The sequence below is a fragment of the Hordeum vulgare genome, chromosome 7H (genome assembly GCF_904849725.1).
Source record: "Hordeum vulgare subsp. vulgare chromosome 7H, MorexV3_pseudomolecules_assembly, whole genome shotgun sequence".
In the NCBI taxonomy this organism is placed as follows: Eukaryota; Viridiplantae; Streptophyta; class Magnoliopsida; order Poales; family Poaceae; genus Hordeum; species Hordeum vulgare.
Genome location: NC_058524.1, coordinates 511005874 through 511027845, shown reverse-complemented (window position 1 = coordinate 511027845; position 21972 = coordinate 511005874). Strand labels below are relative to the sequence as shown.

The 21972-nt window shown below is 41.5% G+C and overlaps 1 protein-coding gene across 1 annotated transcript; it reads left to right on the top strand.

The window, feature by feature from the left end:
• Window positions 1–4381: 4381 nt before the first annotated feature.
• Window positions 4382–12723, top strand: LOC123407426 (serine/threonine protein phosphatase 2A 55 kDa regulatory subunit B alpha isoform). The gene is made up of 14 exons (XM_045100558.1): window positions 4382–4758; window positions 6210–6313; window positions 6386–6484; window positions 6664–6783; window positions 7189–7389; window positions 7497–7588; window positions 8545–8663; window positions 9682–9805; window positions 9955–10078; window positions 11201–11269; window positions 11360–11451; window positions 11547–11624; window positions 11888–11958; window positions 12050–12723. Exons 1-14 carry the CDS (start codon window positions 4608–4610, stop codon window positions 12184–12186), a joined length of 1581 nt encoding a protein of 526 aa, XP_044956493.1. The 5' UTR covers window positions 4382–4607; the 3' UTR covers window positions 12187–12723.
• The last annotated feature ends 9249 nt before the right edge of the window (window positions 12724–21972 follow it).

The following is a 21972-nucleotide window of genomic DNA, read 5'->3' as shown; positions in this document are numbered from 1 at the left end:
GTGAAGATATGCTGAAGAGTAGCTCACCCATAGTGAGTATGGGGGAGCAATCAACTGGTCTTCATCAAGCCAACACAATCAAGAAAGGTGGTCCATCTTGAGGAAGCCAAGATCATCATCATCTAGCTCAAGAGGACGAGGTGCAAGGTATAGGTTTGCCCTTGATAGGTTTTCTGGTTAGGATAGATTGTTGTTCTATCAAGGGGGGGGCTCTCAAGTGAGTAGCTTGATCGTATCGTTCGTTGAGAGCTCAAACCATTTGCATCCTTGCATCATACTTCTTGGTTCTTGTTTGGTGTCTCTCTTTGTGAGTTTTAGAGCTTATGGTCATCTTCGTGACAAGCTCGAGTTCATCGAAAACGGAGTCCATATGCATCTACTATGATGTTTTCGATGTTGGAGTTTTTGCCGGTTCTTCATTCATAGAGATCTCAGATCTCTATATCTTTGGCATATTCATAACCGCATGGTCTTAAGATTTCCAGTCGCTGTTTGGATATCCCTTGTCGTCCTGAATCCAACAAGCTTGGGTGTGCTCGATTCGGAGCTCGTATGCGAAAGTTATGGCTGTTTCAGTGGCGAGCGGTAGTACCGCTGGACCTAGCGGTAGTACCGCTCGACCTAGCGGTAGTACCGCTAGAGTTGGCGGTAGTACCGCTGGCCCTAGCGGTAGTACCGCTGGCTCGCGGTAGTACCGCCCCTGGTCAGCGGTAGTACCGCTCCAGGAGCTTAGTACCGCCTGCCTAGCAGTTGTTCGTGGACGGACCTTTTTGCGAAGACTTTCTTGGCGGTGGTAGTGCCGTTGCACTACCAGGGGCCAGCGGTAGTACCGCTGGAGTGCCGGCGGTAGTACCGCTGGAGCTCGGGCAGAAAGTGGGGGTAACGGTCTGATTCCTTCCCCCACTATATAAAGGGGGTCTTCTTCCCCCTTGGTCTTAGCTATCCTGTTGAGCTCTTGTTCTACCTCCATTGTTGACATTCTTAGAGCTTGATTACTCTCAATCCCTCCAATGATTCTTGCTTGTTCTTGAGGGAAAAGAGAGAGGAGATCTAGATCCACATCTCCACCAATCACTTTCTCCTCTATGTGAGGGGAACCCCTTGGATCTTGATCTTGGAGTTCTTTGTGAGCTCCTTGTTCTTCCTCTCATATTTCTCCATAGCTTTTGTTGTTGTGGAGGGATTTGAGTGTGAGGGACTTGACCACTTCGTGTGTTCTTGCCATTGCATTAGTTGCATCGGTTTGAGTTCTCCACGGTGATACGTGGAAGTGAGAAGTTGAGAAGCTTACTACCTTTGGTACTTAGTACCCTTGATATTGTTCTTCGTGGATGCTTTGGCGTCCTAGAAGCTTGGTGGTGTCTCGGAGCTCAATCATTGTGGTGTGAAGCTCCGGGAAGCGTCGGGGTCTACAATTAGGTTGTGGAGGTTGTCCCGAGCAATTTATACGGGTACCGGTAACCGCCCCCAAGGGTTGCCACGTGTACGGGTTCGGTGACCGCCCCCAAGGGTTGCCATTTGTACGGGTTCGGTGACCGCCCTCAAGGGTCCCTTAGTGGAATCACGGCATCTTGCATTGTGCGAGGGCGTGAGGAGATTACGATGGCCTTAGTGGCATCTTGGGGAGCATTGTGCCTCCACACCGCTCTAACAGAGATTAGCATCCGCAAGGGTGTGAACTTCGGGGTACATCATCGTCTCCCCGTGCCTCGGTTATCTCTTAGCCGAACCCTTTGCTTATGCACTTTACTTTGTGATAGACATATTGTTTATTGTAATATATCTTGCTATCACTTAGTTGTTTATCTTGCTTAGCATAAGTTGTTGGTGCACATAGGTGAGCCTAGTGTTTGTAGGTTTTGTGCTTGACATATTAAACGTTAGTTTTATTCCGCATTTGTTCAAGCCTAAACCTTAACTATTTTAAAGCGCCTATTCACCCCCCCCCTCTAGGCGACATCCACGTCCTTTTCAGAAATTAATTGTAGTACAAAATGATTACACATCATATGGACTTGAAGAGTTAAGTTTCCAAATTAAAGTATCTTTCGTGTCTACAAAATGAATCCCTGGAATAAGAGCAACTGAATCCTCCCATTATAGACATGAGGTAATCCCCAAAATATTACCCAAAAGGTCGATCTAAGTTTGGTTGCCGTCCGAGATATCATTAACAATTCTCCCTTGTTCATTACTTATGAACTACAAACCCTGACGTAGGATTGCAAGGCTAACACCTCCTATCCATTGATCTTCCCCAAAAAATGGTTAGACCTGCCATTACCCAACAACCACCGCTAACCCAAATAACCCTTCCCAAAAAGGGGAAGTGTTGAATCCAGAATAGTAGAACAAGTTTGGACTTCCAATACTATATTAAAATCCACAACCTCTCTCCAAACCTTCAATCTGTCAAGTTGATATCTCCTAATCCAAGATGCTAACAAACAAACAGATCTCTATGACTACCAATACACAATCCTCCAAACTCTTTTTCTCTGACCAAGTAAGCCCCAATTATACAGACGACATTTCATATGACCCTCATAATTATCCCATAAGACAGTTGGTCATACTAAATTTAATGGCTTCATTGACCCCCTTTTGTGAACTCAGTGGGCTAGTCTCTCTCTCCCCTAAAGAAAGTAATCACTCTGTCTAGCAACCCCTTTAAGGATTTTGCCTATAAGATGTTGCATATGTTCTTTTCCCGGCTTATTATAATGGAGAGGAATTCCAAAATACTTATTAGGAAAATCTCCCAACCTACGCCTACCAATTTGAGAAATTCCCAACACACTAGTGCGATCAATAATAATAGGAACTAAGTCAAACTTACTAAAATTAATGTGCTTCCTAGGGAGCCGCTTATACACACACTTTAATATCAATAGATTTTTATATATGTTTGTGCCAGAATAGGAGTGTATCATATGCAGATTTCAAACCGACCCCTAAGGCTAAAAGCCATATGAAAGACCAATTATCATACCTTGGGCTAGTTCCTTTGGGGTTTATTGCTCGTTGGGAAAATAAGGTGCCACCTCCCCATCTAATTCTAGAAGCCCAAGCTAAAATTTTATTTTAGAAGCCTACTAATCAAGAGTCAACTAATAGGTTTCTATTTTTTTTATATATTGGTCTTCTAAAATAATCTAGGAGAGTGGCAACTTATTTTCACATCTAGCCACAAGCTCAAAAAACTGGGCCCTTGTCTAGTAGCTCCATTGGGTATTTTAGAAGAAAAAGACGCCAAGGCTGAATTAAAGGTAAAATGGTCATGGGTTCCATAAGTCTAAGCCCCTCGTCAGTTTTAAAACAGATAGTATGTTGCGTATCAATCCTGACACTAACAAATCCCTTATGAATCAACACAATCATTCAATTTCTTCACATATGTCTAAAACATGCGAGTCGAAGCATGTTGTCTAAAAAGGACCAATACAATTTGTCTCAGGCTTTTCCGTAATCTGATGTGTGTTCTCCTCTTTTTTCGTGCACTACATGAACACACCATACTCTCCAAGCCGAACCTTCCTTTTGTAAATGAAGTATGGGTAAATCCAATAAAGCTACCAATGCATCAACTCAACCTCTTAGTATACTGGCTTTAGCAAAAATGTTAAAAAAGTGGCCACTCAAGATATTACCATGTACTAGTACTTATTAGGAGAAATTCATTAGGCTCTTTTGGAATTATAAAGTTGGCATAACAAAATTAAGTCTAAAGAGTCCTCCTGGTAAAATAATACTCCCTCCGTCTGAAAATACTTGTCCTAAAAATGCATATAATGGATGTACTTCCTCTGTTCTTAAATATAAGTCTTTTAAGAGATTTCACTAGGGGTCTACATACGGAGCAAAATGAGTGAATCTACACTTTAAAGTATGTCTATATACATCCGTATGTAGTCCACTAGTGGAACCTCTAAAAAGACTTATATTTAGGAACGGAGGGAGTATCTATAATTAAAATAAATCTAGATACATTCATCTCTAGGACAAGTATTTCCGGACGAAGGTAGTACTAGTAAAAAAACTCTAAAAGTTCTATTTTTAAAATCTTCAAATAAGACTATAAGATCACGTTTTACAATATTTTAGAACTTTTGATAAACAAGAAAAGTGAGACCATCACATCGGGTGGCTGACTCCCTAATCCTATCTTCAGAGAAAGCCCTGACGAGCTTCTCATTTTCTCTCATGGACACCTCTTCTTTTTTCTAACATAAACAACTGTTATATTTACACCATGTGAGGGACACACTTGCTCTCCTAATTTTCCTACCATGGAACAAGCTCGCTTTTTACCATGTCAGATGGAGGAATATAATAAGGAAAAGAAAAGAAAAGAAAGAAGAGCTAAGCTCACACACGAACGCGAGGGCCAGCCAGAGACAGAGACATACCTCGACCGAGCCCTCCCCCACATCACTTCCCCCTCTCCTCCCTCGCAGAGCCCACCCCGCCCCTCCCCGACTCGATCTCCGTCGACCGCCGCGGCATCACCGCCCGCCCAGCCGCCCTCCGCCTGGGGAGGACCTCCTACCCCCCATCACGATCCCCGATGCGATGCCCCTGCGGCGTGATCGCGTGAGCACGGCGCAATGAATCCCAGAGATTCCGACGACGACCGCCCCGGGGCGGCGGCGGGTGCGTCCTCGGCGGCCCCGGAGCAGCAGCAGCAGCAGCAATCGCTGGAGTGGAGGTTCGCGCAGGTCTTCGGCGAGCGCGCGGCGGGCGAGGACGTGCAGGAAGGTACGTCTGCGCGCGCGCAACAACGGGCTCGCGCTTCCCGCCCCCGAGATCCGCTCGATTCGTGGGGCCTCTGAGGCCGGGTCGCGCCGGAGAACTGTGCTGGTGGACTGCGGGGATCGGGAGGATAGGTCAAGGATCGGTGGCTGTGGCCTGTGGGATTGGTGTTATTTTTGCCTAGGGAACTGGAGCGCTTGGTCCGTTGGCTCGTAGGAAAATGCGCTCGCCAGATATGTTCTGCTGTATTTTGTGGAGTCGATGGATGGTTATGGTGGCTAGTGTGCTTCTGTGCTAGCAGCTTCCGCCTTGCCAGAAGGTTTTGGAGCCCAAGTCGGTATTGCCGTTAATATGCTTCACGCTGGGAACATTTTTTTTTTCATTTGTTAAAAGCCGAATCTTTCGTCGGTCTTACGGCCTTGTCACACAAGGCCTCAGCTGGACTTTGAAGAATTCGGTCATAAAGACAGGTTTTCGATCATGTGATTTGAGGAATGCAGGAAAGGTCCTAAGAGGGTGTGGAGCTCGTGAGCTCTTGTAGTAGATTCACAGTTGTAGGAGATGTGTTGCTTAATGCTCTTCTTAAGGGTTATGATGACTTGGTGGCAACCTGAACTGAATTATGTTACCGTGTTGATCACGTAAGGGGAGAAGCTTATGATTATTTAGGATGATTCTAGCATGATTTTGCATGGGCTCACAGTGCCTTTGATCTTTTGTCGGATTTGGATGTATTTGACAGGACATACATGCTTTCCATCTGTGCATGGGAGAAACTGTCCACTGTTAATATTTTATATGTCCACTAGTAATCGTGTATGTGCAATGCACGTTAATATTAGGCAATGTATTAATTGCACTGCACACTAATATTTGACATGATTTAGTTGCATGTTAATATTAGTCAGGATATAATTAATTGGTTAGCGCTAGCATGGATATTAGGTATGCTATTAATTAGGGGAGGATTGTGTGAGGGAGGTCGTGGCTACGTGACTGGGCAGGACGTGCGTGGGGCTGTGGCAGAACATGGAATATGAGCCCTTGGATTTGATGGCAGACCACGGAAGCAATATCAACTCTTAGATTTAAATAGATTGATTAGATCATAGGACGTGGGTTGTTCTGGATTCACTAACTTTGGTGGCTCTAGAAGAATTAGGACTCACTACTTTTATGAGTTGTAGATGTAGAGATAGAGATGCTGCATTGGTCCGTTTGTGTTGATTTGATCATCCACTTTGACGCAGTTAAAGATTTTAATCCTTACGATGGGAACCTTTTCATTTTCTGAATCAGAAAGCATCTTCATTTGATTATTAGCTTATTTTATTTGGGATTCGTACGTGCATGATAAACACTCATAGCCTTGATTAAGGCTACTTTGTCGGTTTATCCATTTGCATTTCAATTGAATACTTGCTTGCGTGCTGATTGGGTATGCTGTTCTGTTTCAGTTGACATCATCTCTGCAATCGAGTTTGATAAATCTGGTGATCATCTTGCCACCGGAGACAGAGGAGGACGTGTTGTTCTATTTGAGAGAACAGATGCTCGGGATGTAAGCACCATGTAGTTGAACTTATAAGGGTTTCAGTTTAAATATTTTGCCCTCATGAAGTTAATCTAACAGGAGCATGCTAATCGGAGAGAACTGGAGAGACAGGATGTTCCAATTACTAGACATCCTGAGTTCCGCTATAAAACGGAGTTTCAGAGTCATGAACCTGAGGTATATATCAATCTAGACTGGTTTTTGTAGTCCATATAAGTTATTCTATCTCCATTAAAGTTGTAGTTCCACAATAAACTTAGGAAGCTGGTGTACGGAAAAGGTTTCCTTAACTTAGTCATGGCAGGGAAGATGGAAGCTAATACCCGTGCTGTTTCGTTTGTATGAAATAATTGTAGTTTGACTACCTCAAAAGTTTGGAAATAGAGGAGAAGATCAACAAAATCAAGTGGTGCCAGACATCCAACAATGCACTCTTTCTACTGTCCACAAATGATAAGACTATCAAATACTGGAAGGTATGTCAGGGTGCATTTTAAGTTCTCTTGCGCATGTCAATCTTTTCCTTACTGTTTCATATATGCTGGCAGTCTAGCTCTACCGTAGATGAACTGTATATTTGTTGCAGTAATGTCAATGAATGAAATTATTGATACTCCCTCCGATCCATATTATTTGTCTTAGATTTGTCTATATCTATATCTAGACAAATCTAAGACAAGTAATATGGATCGGAGGGAGTACTAGTAGGCCCATATGTTCAGGCCTTCCTTTTTACTATTATCGCTGGGCCTTTGCAACCACAAATGAAGTAGACATTCTTCTATCCGATTAACTAGTGCGAACCTTGAATTTGCATTTTTAAATTGTGGGCCGTTATCAAGTTTCATCTGTATTGACCTATTGCTTTGCTGTCCTTGCAGGTCCAAGAGAAAAAGGTAAAACAAGTTTCAGTTATGGCTTTGGACACTTCCCAAACTGTAGGGGATGGTACCACTAGTCATGCGAGTACCAGTACTTCCGAGCCTCCTCTTCCAAATGGTGGATGTTCAAAAAATTCTGATAGCCTCAACAGTAATCTCGTATTTCCACCTGGAGGTTACCCATCGCTGCGTTTACCTGTGGTAACTGTACCAAAAGTCTATCAGCTCTAGTGCATGAAGCTGACACTATATAATTGTTTATCAAGCTATTATCAAGTCCAACTGACTTCGCTTCCAACCACATGCAGATTACTAGTCAAGATGTGAACCTTGTTGCTAGATGTCGACGCGTATATGCCCATGCTCATGATTACCATATTAATTCTATTTCGAATAATAGGTTAGTCTTGCCACGAGCATTGAGTTTTAGTCTTGTCAACCGATCCCTTCTGCATTATTTTTCTATGAGTTTTCATATTTCTTCCCTTTATGTTGGTCTTTTTCTTGCAGAAACAAGATAAGAATACACCAAAGCTAGTAACATCTATCTTCTTAAAACTCAATGTGTAATTTACTAACCAATTCCTGTAAAATTTATATGAATCTCTAAGCAAGTATCACTTATTGATTAAAATGGAATAAGCCATTTGTTTGTGTTGCTACCACAGTACCGCTTCCAAGTTTGTAGGTCTCAGCAGGTACTGTGCAATCATTTGCATCTTCTACCAAATGAACATTTAGATAGGCAAATCAGATATAACTTTTGTGCTTTTAAGAAAAAGAACTGTCTGTGTCACTCATGTAGTGCCTTTGTAATGTATTGTGCTGTCATGCATCAGTACAGTAGTATTCATACTTTACCTACTAAGGATCATGGTAGACGTTTCCCAATCTGGGCATTTCAACATGTATGCATATCCTACACATAGTTACCGGATTTGCTCAAAACCTCTTTGAATACTAATTTACATCGTGGTTTGGAAGTGTCCGGGTTTGCTCCCAATTCAGGGTAGAGCTCACTTGGAAGTGGTCCCAGTTGGCTGGATGGAGACCACCCAGTCTGGTCTTGTTCTTTCTTTTCCTTTTTACATGTTATGCAAGGATCTGCTTTGTACGGAACTCGGAGGTCTCTTGTGTAGCTATATAATATGACACATGCTAGAGTAGGTGAACTCGATTCTGATTTGTGAACCGGAGAAGTATACCCTAGCAATTCTTTATGTTTTTCGTATTGCTACAGTGTTATAAACCTAATTTTCTGAAGCTTGTGTGCTCGTAACTTTTAACTGCTCTGCCATGCTGTGATCTGTCATCTGTGGACATTGTGCTCATACATATTCTGTCCTTTAATTCCAGTGATGGTGAAACATTCATATCAGCAGATGATCTGCGAATAAATCTATGGAATTTGGACATAAACAGCCAGAGCTTTAACATTGTTGATGTGAAGCCTACAAACATGGAAGATCTAACAGGTAACTCAACTTAGTCTCCTAATCTCTTTCTGTAGTGCAACATGGTAAAATTGACTTGGCGTAGGACTTCTATAGTTTCTTTACCTTTGTTTATTGTGAAGTCCTGCCATGTTTCTCGCACGATGGCATACTGACTCCACACATGTGTTACAGTGAGTAACTGAATATTCTTTCATCATTAAGTGATTTTTGTTGTTGTACCGTGATAGTAACCTGTGCCTCTCTGTTCAGTACTTGAGTAAGAATTAACATCAGAATATTGTGCCTGGTGGCCATGTCATGGTTACTCAGCCTGACTACGTCTTAAATAAAGTAATGGTGGGCTGATGAAATATATCATTGCCAGACAAAAGCTATGGATATCATATGACATAGCAGATGAAGGCCATTGTATAATAGTATTTTATTTGGGTATTCGTTGTTTTTAGCTCATTGGTTTGATCCATATAGCGTGGTAGCTTTGGTTGGTAGGGTTTGAATATTATCAATCTTTGTTCATTTGGATTGGCTTATAGTGCCATGGATGCTGAGCTAATAAAAGTTACTATTCATGGGACATCAGTTTTATTGATCTAATTGGTGAATTTCCAGTAGAGTGGAAGCTGTATACTGAAATTACACAGTAGAAATTTTTCTATGGGAAATCTGGTGATAGTTGTTCATTAGAGAATTTAGCCAAGTGAATGAAGTCAACACTATCCATATGATCACATGCCATTTTTGTCAGTCTGTTAATTGATACTCCCTCCGTCTGGAAATACTTGTCATTGGAATGGATGTATCTAGATGTATTTTAGTTTTAGACACATCATTTTTATCCATTTGTGCGACAAGTAATTCCGGACGGAGGGAGTATTTTGCTGTTTACATTAGACAGGAAATTAGTAATGGTTTAGTTCCTTTTCTAGTGAGATGATTTGAACCTCATGTTTTTTTTTCTTCAAAATTACTGCAAGTATTGTTCTTCATGTCTTGGCAATCAATATGCACTGCATGATGTAATTTGTTGAAATTTCAGAGGTGATTACTTGTGCGGAGTTCCACCCCACTCATTGTAATACACTGGCCTATAGTAGCTCAAAGGGTTCTATCCGGCTAATCGATCTGCGACAGTCTGCATTGTGTGACAACCATTCCAAAATGTTAGTAATTTCTCCTATACCTTTCCCTGCAACATTTTATCCATCCGTGCTGGACAAAAACTTGATGTGACTGGAGGATTGGAACGTGTTCAGTTATATTGCTAAAATCTCACAACATGCTGTATGAGCTAACAAGAACTTGTAAACAGATTTGAGGAACATGAAGCACCTGGAGCAAGATCGTTCTTTACGGAGATAATAGCATCAATTTCAGATGTAAAGTTTTCAAGGGACGGAAGATATCTTCTTAGTCGTGATTATATGACTCTCAAAGTATGTTACTGGCTTCTTCACTTACCTTTATCTCAGTGTTCTTATTTAGCTGTTTAGTAGTCACAGTTGTTCAAATCCATGTGCTAGTTCAGTTTTGACACATTCTAATGTTTTGGCACTGTTTCAAGTCAAGAGTACTTTTCTGTTCTGTACCATTGCAAAGATCAACTGAGTTGGGAAATACAAGCAATGTGCACTGGCATGTGGACCTAGGCCCTACCTGTTGCCTCACCAATATAGTATTTTCCAGATGCATCTTTGTGATGGTACTGAGTAACTTGATAAAATAGAATATGGTTGAGTATCTTTTTTTTTCTCGAACACACATCGAAATGTGTGTCGTTCCGTATTAGGAATATGGTTCAAGATTGAATGCTTGTATTGGAAAATGAAACAGACTCAGCTGTGGTTAATGGTTATGGAAGTGGTTCAGTGGCACCAGCTTGTCTGTAGCACCAGCATGGAGTAGGAACTACTCCCTCCGTCCCAAAATAAGTGTCTTAAGCTTAGTACAATTTTGTACTAGAGCTAGTACAATTTTGTACTAGTTATTTTGGGATAGAGGGAGTATTAGTTACTCTAAATTATCCTATAAGTAACTAACAGGAAATAGATTTTCAGACTACTGTTTGTTTCCTTCACTCTAGCCCCATTATGAGAGTTAAATTTACGTGCATTTCCACAATGGACAAGGTTTAGGGCGCATTGCATTTATTCCTAGCAGCTAATTAGTACTCCGTTGTAGTGTGAATGCTATTTTTTAGCCCGTCTCATAGCCAATCAATAACAACCTAGGTTCCAGAGAATTTCCAAGCACGCCTTCTAAACCGTGACGGAGGAAGTAGTTGGTTGCCTGATATACAAATAAATGTTTGCTAAAACTAGCGAATGTTTAGCAACGCTAAAAATATGGCGCTGCTTTTTTTTGCTAAAAATGTTTTAAATCCTAAGGGTCTGCCTTTAGTCGTTGTCCTTTCTATGCATTGAAATTTGTGGTGTTTCATTATTTTTTTGTAGTTGAAGATTAGATCTTTCTTTCAGGATCATGTTTCAACTTCTTGTTTGGTAAATTTACTTCAAACATTAAAACTTCATGTTTAATCTCGTCTTTTTTTCTGTCAGCTATGGGATCTAAACATGGATTCAGGCCCTGTTTCAACCTTCCAGGTCCATGAACATCTAAGACCAAGGGTGAGATTTTTTCAACTGAATGATTAGCAAAGCAGTCATGTGATGTGATGACCGATATATAATCTAGTCACATGATATCACTATTTTCAGCTTTGTGATCTGTATGAGAACGACTCAATATTTGACAAGTTTGAGTGTTGTCTTAGTGGGGATGGACTTCATGTTGCAACTGGCTCTTATGGGTAACTCCTTGTTCTTGTTATTGTCTACATGTACAACGTTACAATCCTGTTTGTTAATGCTTATATATTCAAAATGCTTGTGTCTTTAAATGCAGTAATCTATTCCGTGTTTTTGGTTCTACTCCTGGTAGCACGGAGGTGACCACTTTGGAAGCTAGCAGGAACCCGATGAGGTATACTCGTTGAGCTTGAGATACCTTTTATCATATTTTTTTAAATCTGGAATTGAACCTGGACTGTTTCAAACAAAGCTCCTAGCAGGAGCAACTTTACCTTCTCCGTTCTGGAGCTAACAATACTCAGTGGTCTTTGTTTGGAAGCAACTCTTACAATAGTACTGCCTGCTTCAATTTTTATTGTCATGCCTAGTCATGCAATTACTGTTTTATAATTTGTCCGAACTTGTGTTTCATTGTTGGATTTGGCTACCATGTAGACGTCAGATTGCAAACCCAACCAGACCCACGCGGGGGACGCTGACCTCTATGACCCGTGGTGTGCGAAGAGGTGAGTGTCTTTATTTGAACATTGACTCAGAAATTTCTGCAGTTCTTTTTTTTTTATCTATAGCTTCATTCCCGAGACAATTTGTCTACAGGTGGGGAAAATCTAGGTGTTGATGCCAATGGAAACTCATTAGACTTCTCGACGAAGTTGCTCCACCTTGCATGGCACCCCACCGAGAATTCCATTGCATGCGCTGCTGCAAATAGCCTGTATATGTATTATGCGTAGAAAATTCTCTAGAGAAAATTTATCGTTCTTGGTTTGCCGCATTGCCCGCCCTCAAAGGCCAGGCCCTTCCGCACTCAACCAGAGGGACAGTGCAGGGCAGTGTCAGATACTCCCTCGGGGCCAAAAGAGACAGCCGATGTCCAAGATTGCCTGGTTGCTGTGCTAGCGGATTGCGCCCCTGTTGATTCATTAGTAAATGTGTAAATTATATGATTTTTTTTGGTCTTGCCTCGCTCTCATCACAGCTGTTGTGTCACCTCAAATCTGCAGTCGAGGGAACAGATCAAAAGATAGAAAGTCACCTTGTGCCGGTTCCCGTGGCAAAGGACGGGACCGGATCTGCTGCACTGCAGGGCCTTGTCTTATTTGGTTCATCTCTTCATGTAGTTCAGCATAGACAGGACCAATCAGTTGTTTAGAACTTCAATTGTCTGGATGATAGACGAGTGATACTCAGTGATTGTAGCTATTTCTTGTTCTATTCATTTGATTGTTGAAATAAGTCAGCAGTATAAGTGTGCTTTGTTTTTCTTGTTATCTCTGATTCGTTACATGAACTTCGTGGTCCAAATTGTTATTTTAAGCACTTTAGGCCTCGTTTTGTCACCAAGTATTTTCATGTTTCAAAAAGTACTTTACCGACAGTCATTGTTTAAGAATTCTTTCGATTAACCACTTAACTTGCTAGTTAATTGCTACTCTTAGGATGATTAAATCGAATAACACTTATTCATCATGTTAACTTGCCATGCTGATTAATTGGCCCGTTAGATTGATTAATCAGTTGTCATATTGATTAATCAGTTGCCAGACCGATTAATTACTATTGGTGGGCAAACGAATCCCAAAATTTTGGCACGTAACCCCTACCACCCCCTCTTGCTACTAAATACCTAAGGTTTGGCCTTCCTCCCGCTTCCTCATTCTCCTTTCATCCCCTCCTAACCTGGCTGGGGTTAGTTGTGTCCTCACCAGTGTCAGTCATCACACTACAATTGCAAGATCTAGTTGCTCCGTCATTCTGGTCGCTTGCCTAGACCCCACCCCACTTGGCCACTCCCCATCCCCTCACATGGGATGCTTCACAATCTCTTCCTCAATGACATCACCAGTAGGCAAGGCACTACCATCTTTCCCTCTATCTTAGTAGAGAATCCACATTCATATATTAGTAGATTATGAATTACAATTTTGTAGATGGGTGGATGGAACTGTTGTTTTTGGTTGTTATCTGGAGTATATCGTGTGATGTATGTTAGCAAGTATGTAGATAAGTTTAAATGTTTAATTGATAATTTTGAATTTTGAGATTTTATATATTTGGATGTATAACGATTATTAATTTTACCTCTTGTCTATTCTTTTATATGCCTACAACAGAATATTTTGGTATATTACATAGCTAGCACTAGTGGGGACGGGGCCTTTAGCCCCGGCCCGTAAGGGGCTTTAGTCCCGGTTCACCAACCGGGACTAAAGGGGCGGGACTATAGGCCTAACCTTTAGTCCCGGCCCTGTTACAAGCCGGGACTAAAGGTGCTCCACGTGGGCGCCTCGTAGCCGCCCCAGGGGCAGGCCATTTAGTCCCGGTTCGTTACACGGACCGGGACTAAAGAGTTTCAGATTTTGCTTATTTTTGGGTTTTTTTTTGAATGAAGTTATTTTAGGGTTTTAGGGTTTTAGGGTTTAGGTGTTCGGGAGATTAACGTGATGCCTCGTTTGGTGTTCGGGAATTAGTTTTCATATAATTTAAATAGAAATAATTATGCATATATATATGATTAACTTATCTTACAAGCGAGCATATATATACAATTATATGGAGATCTGAATTATCGGGACTAGAGCCCGTCTATTCGATTACATGGACGAACATCAGTAATGGCCCCTAGCTACACTAAATCGTCCTTTGTCATCTATAGCTTCCGTCCTCAGAAATCCCGCAAGCTCCTCTGCAACAGCAATCGCGCGTTGCTCTAGTAGGACCTTCGTCCTCATGGCCGTGTGCTATATAAGAAGAGGAGATGAATATGAATATCAATCATGATAACAAAGAATGACGGGTAAAAATAGAGGTGTGAATGTTCATTGCTTACGTCGAATCTGTGATCCTTATGCTCAGAGGTAAACGTGCGAATGGTCTCGCAAACATAGTATCCGCATAGATGCGTTCCCCGTGGCTGCTGGTCGCACTTTACGGGAATAGAATATATATAATCAAAATAATAATCTAGCATCATAAATGTATTGAAAATAGAAGTATATCATACTACTACTTACCTGAGCCGCTCTAAAGGTCAGCTTCTTAGGAAAGTTACCGGGAGTCACGCACTTGAACCGCTTCCAAACCCTGCCCGACAAGGATAATGATTTGCTAAGTTTTTCATTAATTGATATATCAGAAAATCATCGAAAGAGACCGATAGAGCGCAAGAATGATTGAAATTACCCTTGGAGCATGTCCTGCAGGCTTTGGAACTGTTCCAAGGGTCTCGATAATGGGTCGAAGGCATCAACTCTTCCCTTATCAATTTGAATGTCCAACAGAATCCAATGGAAGCTGCACATGTATATATATATATATATATATATATATATATATATATATATATATATATATATATATATATATATATGCGTCAGTAACTTATCAATTACACTTATAAGTGAATGGACACAACAGAGTAAGGACCCTCACCTGAAGTTGTATGGAAACAGTATGTGGTCACAGAAATTTTGATCTGTTAGAAACCTTAGAAGGTTTTCCTCCGTCTCCTTGGGTTTATCAGTTAGCGTCGCTATATGTATTTTATCTGGGTCAATAAACCCAATATTTAGGATGTTCTTACTTTTACAATCCAGAATCTTCATTCTGCATAATAGAGTACATGTTATATATAGACAATGAATTGAAATAACTAAACAAGTTATATGTAGACAACGAATTGAAAAACTTACAGACAATAGCAACTCATAAGTGATTTGTCGAGGGCGTCGTCATTGTACATCTGGAAGAGTTCATCAAAGTCGATATGGATTTCTTTGGGGCGGCCGTAGTACTCCCGTGGGACACTCAGCACGATCATCGTTCTCCCATTCTTTGATTCACTTAAGTACCATTGATGCAAGTAACGCATATTTGTTGGGAGATCATCTTTGCTGACCAAAGGCTCTCCCATGACAAACTGTGGCTTAGGGGCTACCACAGCCTTGGGTATCCTATCGTCTTGGGAAGCCAGCAAATCTTCAACCGAGACACCACATTCAGCCGCCCACTCCTTTGCTATTTCAAAAGCTTGCCCCTGCACCGGAGGGGGAACATTCTCGGTTAACACCTTGAGGGGTGGGATCGACTATTTGGCCTGTTGTCCAAGCTGAGGAACGTCTGATTTTTTCTTGCTTATAGTTGAACTTGATTTGCTCCCACTTGCACTTGCACGTGATCTGCTCTTTTTCACTTCCTTCTGCAATCTTCGTGTATAGTCATCAGGCTTATGGTGTAAGTCATACTGTGATGGAAGGGTCGTGAAGTCTTTTTGCCCATGCTATTTGCTTCTCGGTGTATTCCGGGCGGGGCTCGGGTTCCTTCCTTTTCATCTGCGCATCATGATGTTCCTTTGCTATCCTGGCGTTTTCCTCGGGGGTACGATCATAAGGTCTGATAGGAAGATTAGCATGAGGTACCTTTGGAAGGGGCGACCGTTTGCGCTTTGGGGGGCTCCGTCGCTTAGGAATCGTCAGCAGAGCATTCTTGGTGGCACGCTTCCGCTTAGTATCCTGTGCGGGCGGCGGCGGAGACGGACGACCCAAGTCCGGCGGCGGTGATCGATATGGACTCGTGTTGTGCTGGCCGACGTCATGTGGAGGGCTTGGAGGTAATGGAGGTGTAGGTGACCTGCGACGACTCGGAGGCAGTGTTGTCCTTGGGGCCGAGCCTGGAAGCTTGATGTAGTTCTTGTCCCATAGGATGACTCCACCCAGTACTTCTCCGAGTGTCCTCTCATCTTCGGGTCCAGCTATGTCGAGCTCCATATCATGAAACCCCGTCATGATTTCATCCACCCCGACTTTAGCAAAGCCAGCTGGAATCTCACGGCCATGCCAGCGTGCATCAGGGCCAGAAGGTAAAGCTTGTCCGACGGCCACCTTCATGGATATGTTCTTGAATTTCTGATGGAGTTCACATGATGTTGACTCATTGATTCCATCCACGGGGTAGCCGGGACCGCCCTCTATCATTCTTCGTGCATCGCCGGCGGGGCCTCAGATTCAGCCACACTGCTTTTCCGCTTAGGTGGGGCGCCGGTAATATCAAGTGCAGGATCTTCCTGGCGCGCTACTCCTCTAAGCTCATCAATCTGCTTCTGTTGCTCGTTAATCCTGGCAAGCAACTGGTTGAACTTGTCATTCTCCTCATCCTGCTGCCGTTTCTTTGCTCTCTCTCGGCTTCTGTAAGTGTCTTGGTCTCTGGCAAACCCAAGCCACCACGGGTAAGAAGGACCGAAGCCTCGCGTTCGTCCTCCATGTTCGTCATTGCCGAGGACCAGTGTGAGCAAATCTTTCTCTCTATCTGCAGTGAACTTTCTTTTTCCCTCCTTAATTTCTTTCACTATCCTTTTCCAATTCTCCCTGGGTATCCTAAGACCGTCACTGCAGATGAGGTCCCCTGTTTTTTCGTCGTACGACCCACCATGCGCAAGGAACCAATTTCTTGCTCTCAATTCCCACTCATCACGGAGTGGTTCAGGTACGATGCCTTTATCTAGCAGATCTTGCTCTTTCTTATCCCACTTTGGGATGGCAGTCTCATAGCCCCTGGCCCCAGCTTGTGGTGATATTTCTTCTTGTCTGCATTTATCTTGTTCTTTTCTGATAATGCCTGGGCATCTTCTGACTCCTTGTACTCTTGAAATGCCTTCCAGTGATTCGCGTGCTTGGCTAGATACCCCTCGAATACTGGCACTTTCTTTGTCTTCAGATAGTTTTTCCATAGCTTCTTCTTCGAGCTACGGAACAGTTCGACCATCTTCTTTAGAGTCCACCGCTTGACTTTGGCCCTCAGTTTGTCTGCGGCGTCTTCATTCTCACATTCTGGCAGGTTGAAATGTGACATGAGATCATTCCAAAGTTTATCTTTGTACCTTTCGGCGACATAGTCACTATCGGCTGCCCCTTTGCGCTTATTCCACTCTCGAACGCTGATCGGGACGTGATCCCTAACGAGAACTCCGCATTGCTTCTTGAATGTGTCAGCAGCATTCTTAGGAAGCTTGGGTTCGCCCGTAGGCAATATCACCTCAAAGGTGTAATGCGTCCGTGCATCCAACTTTCTAGTCGGGCCTCGTTTCGTAGCTTTGCTTGATGTGGAGGCCTAAGAGGGAGAAACATTCGTCAAATGAATGTATATGTATACAATATAGAGCTATCTCCAATATTTTTCACATATTACAAGTGATTGTCGAACTTCATATGTATACCTCGCCGGACTTTATTATTTCTTCACCGGATTCTCCATCAGTGGAGCTATCACCTTCTCCGTCATTGGACCTATCTCCTGCCCCATCGGCTTCATCTTCGTGTCACTCGACCTCCATTCCAACGTCGGGGTTTAGATATGACGACGGAGATTCAGCTGGTTCAACGTCGTGGCCGTCTTTGATTATATCTTCGAGAAGTTCTTCCTCTTCGAGGTTCCTGATATGTGGATCCATAGTTCTGCAAAAAACGGATTCTCTTAACCTTTGTACCAAAAAAGAATTATTCTATCAGGAACTCCGTTCCAAAACAACTTTAGTCCCGGGTGGACCGGGACTCCTAGATTTCTGCATAGTATTCAAAGTAGGAGTACTTTTCCAATTTGAGCATTCAATAAGCAAAACCAAATCGTAAAATAAAGTAGTATTCAAATTAGCATGCATTCAATTATAAGCAAATACATCATCTCTTTTGTCCGTACATCGTCGAATATTATCACTAATACTCCTCGAATACTATCATACATATAGCATCACTGATACATCTAGAACCGTAGCGCCCGACGGGTATCGACGCGGGCGGTGGACACCCAAAGAGAAGGAACCATCACAGGATCATAGCTCCAGTGAGATCCCCGAAGAACCTGCCAGGTATGCTCGAACCTGCCCTCCAACGCAACCATGTAGCGACGAATGTGCTCATCCTCCTCGCTCACACGGTGACGTACCACCTCCGCGGTGTCCGGAAGCCTCGACACCCTCACTGGCCCACGCGACCGCCACCAAACAAGGATCGGGTCAACGACGGGCTGGCTCCTCACCAACCTACACCCTCCGGAAGGTAGCACCTCCCAATACCAGCCGGGCGGAGCCCAGTCCCGGACAGGGCCCCTCTGATCAAGCAGGTGTCCTTCGCCGAGTCGACGACGAGGATGCGGGATAGGCATCGTAAAATGAACTAAAAAAATAAACTAGTTCTATTAATTTTCTTGCTAAAAATAAACTATTACACTTAAGCATATACAATAGCAAAATTAAACTATTAACACTTAAGCATATACAATAGCAAAATTAAACTATTAACACTTAAGCATATACAATAGCAAAATTAAGCAATAATCTAAGAAACACTATTAACACTTCAGCATATACACTATACAATAGCAAAATTAAATGACAAAAAAAACATTTCTTCTTCTTGTAACCCTAAACTAATTTTTCCTCTTCTTCTACTTCTTCTTCTACTTCTCCTCTTCTTCTACTACTTCTCCTCTTCTCTTCTTCTACTTCTCCTCTCCTCCTCTTCTAATTTTTTCTCTTCTTCTACTTCTCCTCTTCTTCTATTTTTCCTCTTCTTCTCCTCTCCTCCTCTTCTTATTCTCCTTTTTCTTCTTTTCTTCTCCTCCTCTTCTTATTTTCCTTTTTCCTAATTCTAAATATTACTAACCCTAATAATCTAGCACAAACCTAATAACAATAGGAATTGAATGACAAAAAAAATCTTTTTCTTTCTTTCTTCCCTTTTTCTTCCTTTCTTCTCCTTTTTGTTCCTTTCTTCCCTTTTTCTTCTTTTCTTCTCCTTTTTCTTATTTTCTTCTCCTTCCCTTTTCTTCTTTTCTTCTCCTTTTTCTTCCTTTCTTCTCCTTTTTCTTCCTTTCTTCTCCTTTTTCTTCCTTTATTCTCCTTTTTCTTCTTTTCTTCTCCTTTTTCTTCTTTTCTTCTACTTGCCGGAGTGTTGGGGAGGAGGGGGCGGGGGGCTTACCGGCCGGAGGTGTCGACAGCGCGCGGCGAGGAGGACGGCGCGACACGCGGCGAGGAGGAGGGCGGTGCGCAGCGAGGAGGACGGCGGCGGCGAGGAGGACGACGGCGACAGCGAGGAGGACGGCAGGCGGCGGCGAGCAGGACTGCGGGCAGCCTGACGGCGTCGTCGAGTTCGTCGCTGTGCCGCGCCGAGCAGGAGAACGAGGAAGAAGGAGAGAAGGAAATGCGATTTGGGTTGGAAATTTTCTAACTCCCGCTTATATAGGTGGATCTTTAGTCCCGGTTCGTGGCTCGAACCGGGACTAAAGACCCCCTTTAGTCCCGGGTGGAGCCACGATCCGGGACTAAAGGCCCTTTTTCGGGCAGACCAGAAGGCGGGAAGCACGGGCCTTTAGTCCCGGTGCGTGGCTCCAGCCGGGACTAAAGCCCCTCCTCGGCAGGCGGCAGGCGAGGGGCTTTAGTCCCGGGTCGTGGCTCCACCTGGGACTAAAGCCCCTCCTCGGTTGCACAATAAGTTTAGTCCCACCTCGCCCAGCGAGGGGGACTAACACTTGTTTATAAGCCCCGTCGCAGCTTCTCCATCGAGCTCCTCTCTAAAGCAGGCTTACGGGCCTAAACTCACTGAAAATTGAAACTATATTCGAAATTATGGAGAAAATTCAACCTGAATTCAAAGTGAGTTCACTTCGAACAAAGTGAGTTCACTTTGAATTTAGATTGAATTTTCTCTATAAATTCTCATATAGTTTCAATTTTTTTCTATTTTCAAAATTAATTATTTTGACTATCCAAACTATTAACTATTTTGTTATTTTCAATTAAAAACTATGTTTATTAAAATTCTTTTTGCATATTTGAGAATTTGACAAAACTATGATAATGAAAAGTGTTTGAAATTGAATAAATAATTCAAAACTATTTTCTATTTTCAAAAGTAATTATTTTGACTATCCAAACTATTAACTATTTTGTTATTTTCAATTAAAAACTATGTTTATTAAAATTCTTTTTGCATATTTGAGAATTTGACAAAACTATGATAATGAAAAGTGTTTGAAATTGAATAAATAATGCAAAACTATTTTCTATTTTCAAAAGTAATTATTTTGACTATCCAAACTATTAACTATTTTGCTATTTTCAATTAAAAACTATGTTTATTAAAATTCTTTTTGCATATTTGAGAATTAGACAAAACTATGATAATGAAAAGTGTTTGAAATTGAATAAATAATTCAAAACTATTTTCTATTTTTAAAAGTAATTAATTTGACTATCCAAACTATTAACTATTTTGTTATTTTCAATTAAAAACTATGTTTATTAAAATTCTTTTTGCATATTTGAGAATTTGACAAAACTATGATAATGAAAAGTGTTTGAAATTGAATAAATAATGCAAAAATATTTTATATTTTCAAAAGTAATTATTTTGACTATCAAAACTATTAACTATTTTGCTATTTTCAATTAAAAACTATGTTTATTAAAATTCTTTTTGCATATTTGAGAATTTGACAAAACTATGATAATGAAAAGTGTTTGAAATTGAATAAATAATGCAAAACTATTTTATATTTTCAAAAGTAATTATTTTGACTATCCAAACTATTAACTATTTTGCTATTTTCAATTAAAAACTATGTTTATTAAAATTCTTTTTGCATATTTGAGAATTTGACAAAACTATGATAATGAAAAGTGTTTGAAATTGAATAAATAATGCAAAACTTTTTTCTATTTTCAAAAGTAATTATTTTGACTATCCAAACTATTAACTATTTTGCTATTCTCAATTAAAAACTATGTTTATTAAAATTCTTTTTGCATATTTGAGAATTTGACAAAACTATGATAATGAAAAGTGTTTGAAATTGAATAAATAATTCAAAATTATTTTCTATTTTCAAAAGTAATTATTTTGACTATCCAAACTATTAACTATTTTGTTATATTCAATTAAAAACTATGTTTATTAAAATTCTTTTTGCATATTTGAGAATTTGACAAAACTATGATAATGAAAAGTGTTTGAAATTGAATAAATAATGCAAAACTATTTTTCAACCATCGATGATGGTCGCTACTCCTACTTCCCCTAGTGCATAACCAATATCTAGCACAAGGAGAAGAAGGAGAAACGACACCCCACAGCAATAGTCGACATTCTTCTTCTCTCATGTATGGTGGACACTCCCTCACTTGATTTTTCGACCGCCGATGATGGTCGCTACTCCTTCTTCCCCTAGTGCATAACAAATATCTAGCACAAAGAGAACAAGGAGAAGCAACCCCCACAAAAACAGTCGGCATTCTTCTTCTCTCATGTATGGTGGACACTCCCTCACCTGATTTTTTGACCGTCGATGATGGTCGCTATTCCTTCTTTCCCTAATGCATAACAAATATCTAGCACAAGGAGAAGAAGGAAAAGCGACCCCCACAACAAAAGTGGTTCCGCGGCACGCCACATGGTTCCGCTGCACGCCACGTGGTTCCGCTGCACGCCACGTCGGACTAATGGTCTTTCATTTTTAAATGACTGTTTTAA

Bases quoted from the DNA above. Each gene is read 5' to 3' on its own strand.
- LOC123407426 (XM_045100558.1), top strand. From the start codon at position 4,608: ATGAATCCCAGAGATTCCGACGACGACCGCCCCGGGGCGGCGGCGGGT. The intron at 8,664-9,681 runs GTAACTCAACTT...TTGAAATTTCAG, and splicing joins AAACATGGAAGATCTAACAG to AGGTGATTACTTGTGCGGAG. The intron at 11,959-12,049 runs GTGAGTGTCTTT...ATTTGTCTACAG, and splicing joins GACCCGTGGTGTGCGAAGAG to GTGGGGAAAATCTAGGTGTT.